This window comes from Mizuhopecten yessoensis, unplaced genomic scaffold (assembly GCF_002113885.1).
Source record: "Mizuhopecten yessoensis strain PY_sf001 unplaced genomic scaffold, ASM211388v2 hete_35950658, whole genome shotgun sequence".
Classification (NCBI taxonomy): domain Eukaryota; kingdom Metazoa; phylum Mollusca; class Bivalvia; order Pectinida; family Pectinidae; genus Mizuhopecten; species Mizuhopecten yessoensis.
In genome coordinates, this window is record NW_018485945.1 from 1 (window position 1) to 1,453 (window position 1,453).

A 1,453-nucleotide genomic window follows, 5' to 3' on the forward strand; every position below is an offset into this window, starting at 1 on the left:
GACGGACGCTGCGGTATTGCATAAGCACACCATGGTCCTTCGGACCAGGTGAGCTAAAAACAAAAGGAAAATTATACCATACATGTGCTCCAAATTAGAGAGGAAGTTCACATAAAACTATGGAAAATAATTGTATCAAACTTTAAAAATTCAATTGTTTTCACTATAAATTTAAATGTCCTCTGATACAGCCAGTCACAGACAGAAGAACCTTACCCTCTAAGGTCAAATTATCTAGATTCCCACCAGATGACCAGTCAGAGGACGCCCCAGTTCGGGTCCTTAGCCACATCTCCCAGTTCTTCTTGACGAGCGAGCTCTCGCATAATTGATAAAGAAACATCTCCACTGGACTACCAAACTCCGGACGTGTCTGTAGCACACAGGTAAAATGAATTCTTAATTGGACTTGTACAGGCAAAGAGGAACAGTATATAGAAAAGATACCAGGAAGAGTTAACTAACAATCATACAGGCAGGAAGTGCAGGGTGTGAACGAAATTTCGAAAAGTACTACTAGTATATAATCATGTTGGTCCCAAAATTATCAATTATTTACATTTGCATTTCATTGGTTTGTTTGTATTAATGTCCAATCAATAGCTATGGTCATTCAAGGACAGGTCAGGTTTCAGTGGTGGAGGAAAACTGGAGAACCTGGAGGAAAACCACCGACTAGCAGCCATTACCTGGCGACTGCCCCACATAGGCCTCGAACCACTGACCCACAACCCAATGGTGGAAGGACAGTGATTGTAGACAGTCTGATGCCATAACCACTCGGCCACCGCGGCCCCTACATTTCATTGAAGTAGCCCAATATGTTTTAACAGTAGTGAAGCCATTTTTCCTACCAATTTACCTGTTTAGTTGATCATTAACAAAACATCATTTTTTGTAATATTCAATAGACCACTTTTCACTGGTCCATTGGACAAGTAGACGCGACTGTTTACTTGTATATAGACATAGACAAAATCTGCTTGCAAGAGGGTAATGCAGGATTTTTTTCTTGCTCTGTAGGGGTTAATAGGAAGTGTACCCACCTTTTGGAGAAATATTTCTCCTTGTGTTTGTACCACACTCTGTACACTAGACCATTCTCTGTCTGACAGCAGCAGCAACTTCTGTATGGCAGCATCCCTGACGGTTACTATAGCAGCACTTGTCCCATCCTCAATAATAACACTAAAGGGAAGCAATCATGTTCTTAATCCAAACGAACTCTTATGAAGCATGACTTTACATGTAAACATTTACAGCTGCCTTGAGATAGTGTCTATTTAGAGATATGGTCATTTAAGGCCAGGTTTTGGTGGTTGAGGAAAAACGGAGTGCCCGGAGATAAACCACCAACCTGTGGCCAGTTCCTTAGTCCGAATTATTCTGACGTTTTATCGACTTTTTCTATATCGGTCTGTTAATCGACGACAGACCGATATAAAAAAGTCGA

The 1,453-nt window shown here is 41.2% G+C and overlaps 1 protein-coding gene across 1 annotated transcript; it reads right to left on the reverse strand.

Annotated features, from left to right (window-relative positions):
• Positions 1–216: 216 nt before the first annotated feature.
• On the reverse strand, positions 217–1,188 carry LOC110445040 (CST complex subunit CTC1-like; the record flags this gene model as incomplete). The annotated part of the gene is made up of 2 exons (XM_021489397.1): positions 217–373; positions 1,047–1,188. Coding segments are annotated over 2 exons (299 nt in total), but the record flags the coding sequence as incomplete, so codon positions are not given.
• Positions 1,189–1,453: the final 265 nt, after the last annotated feature.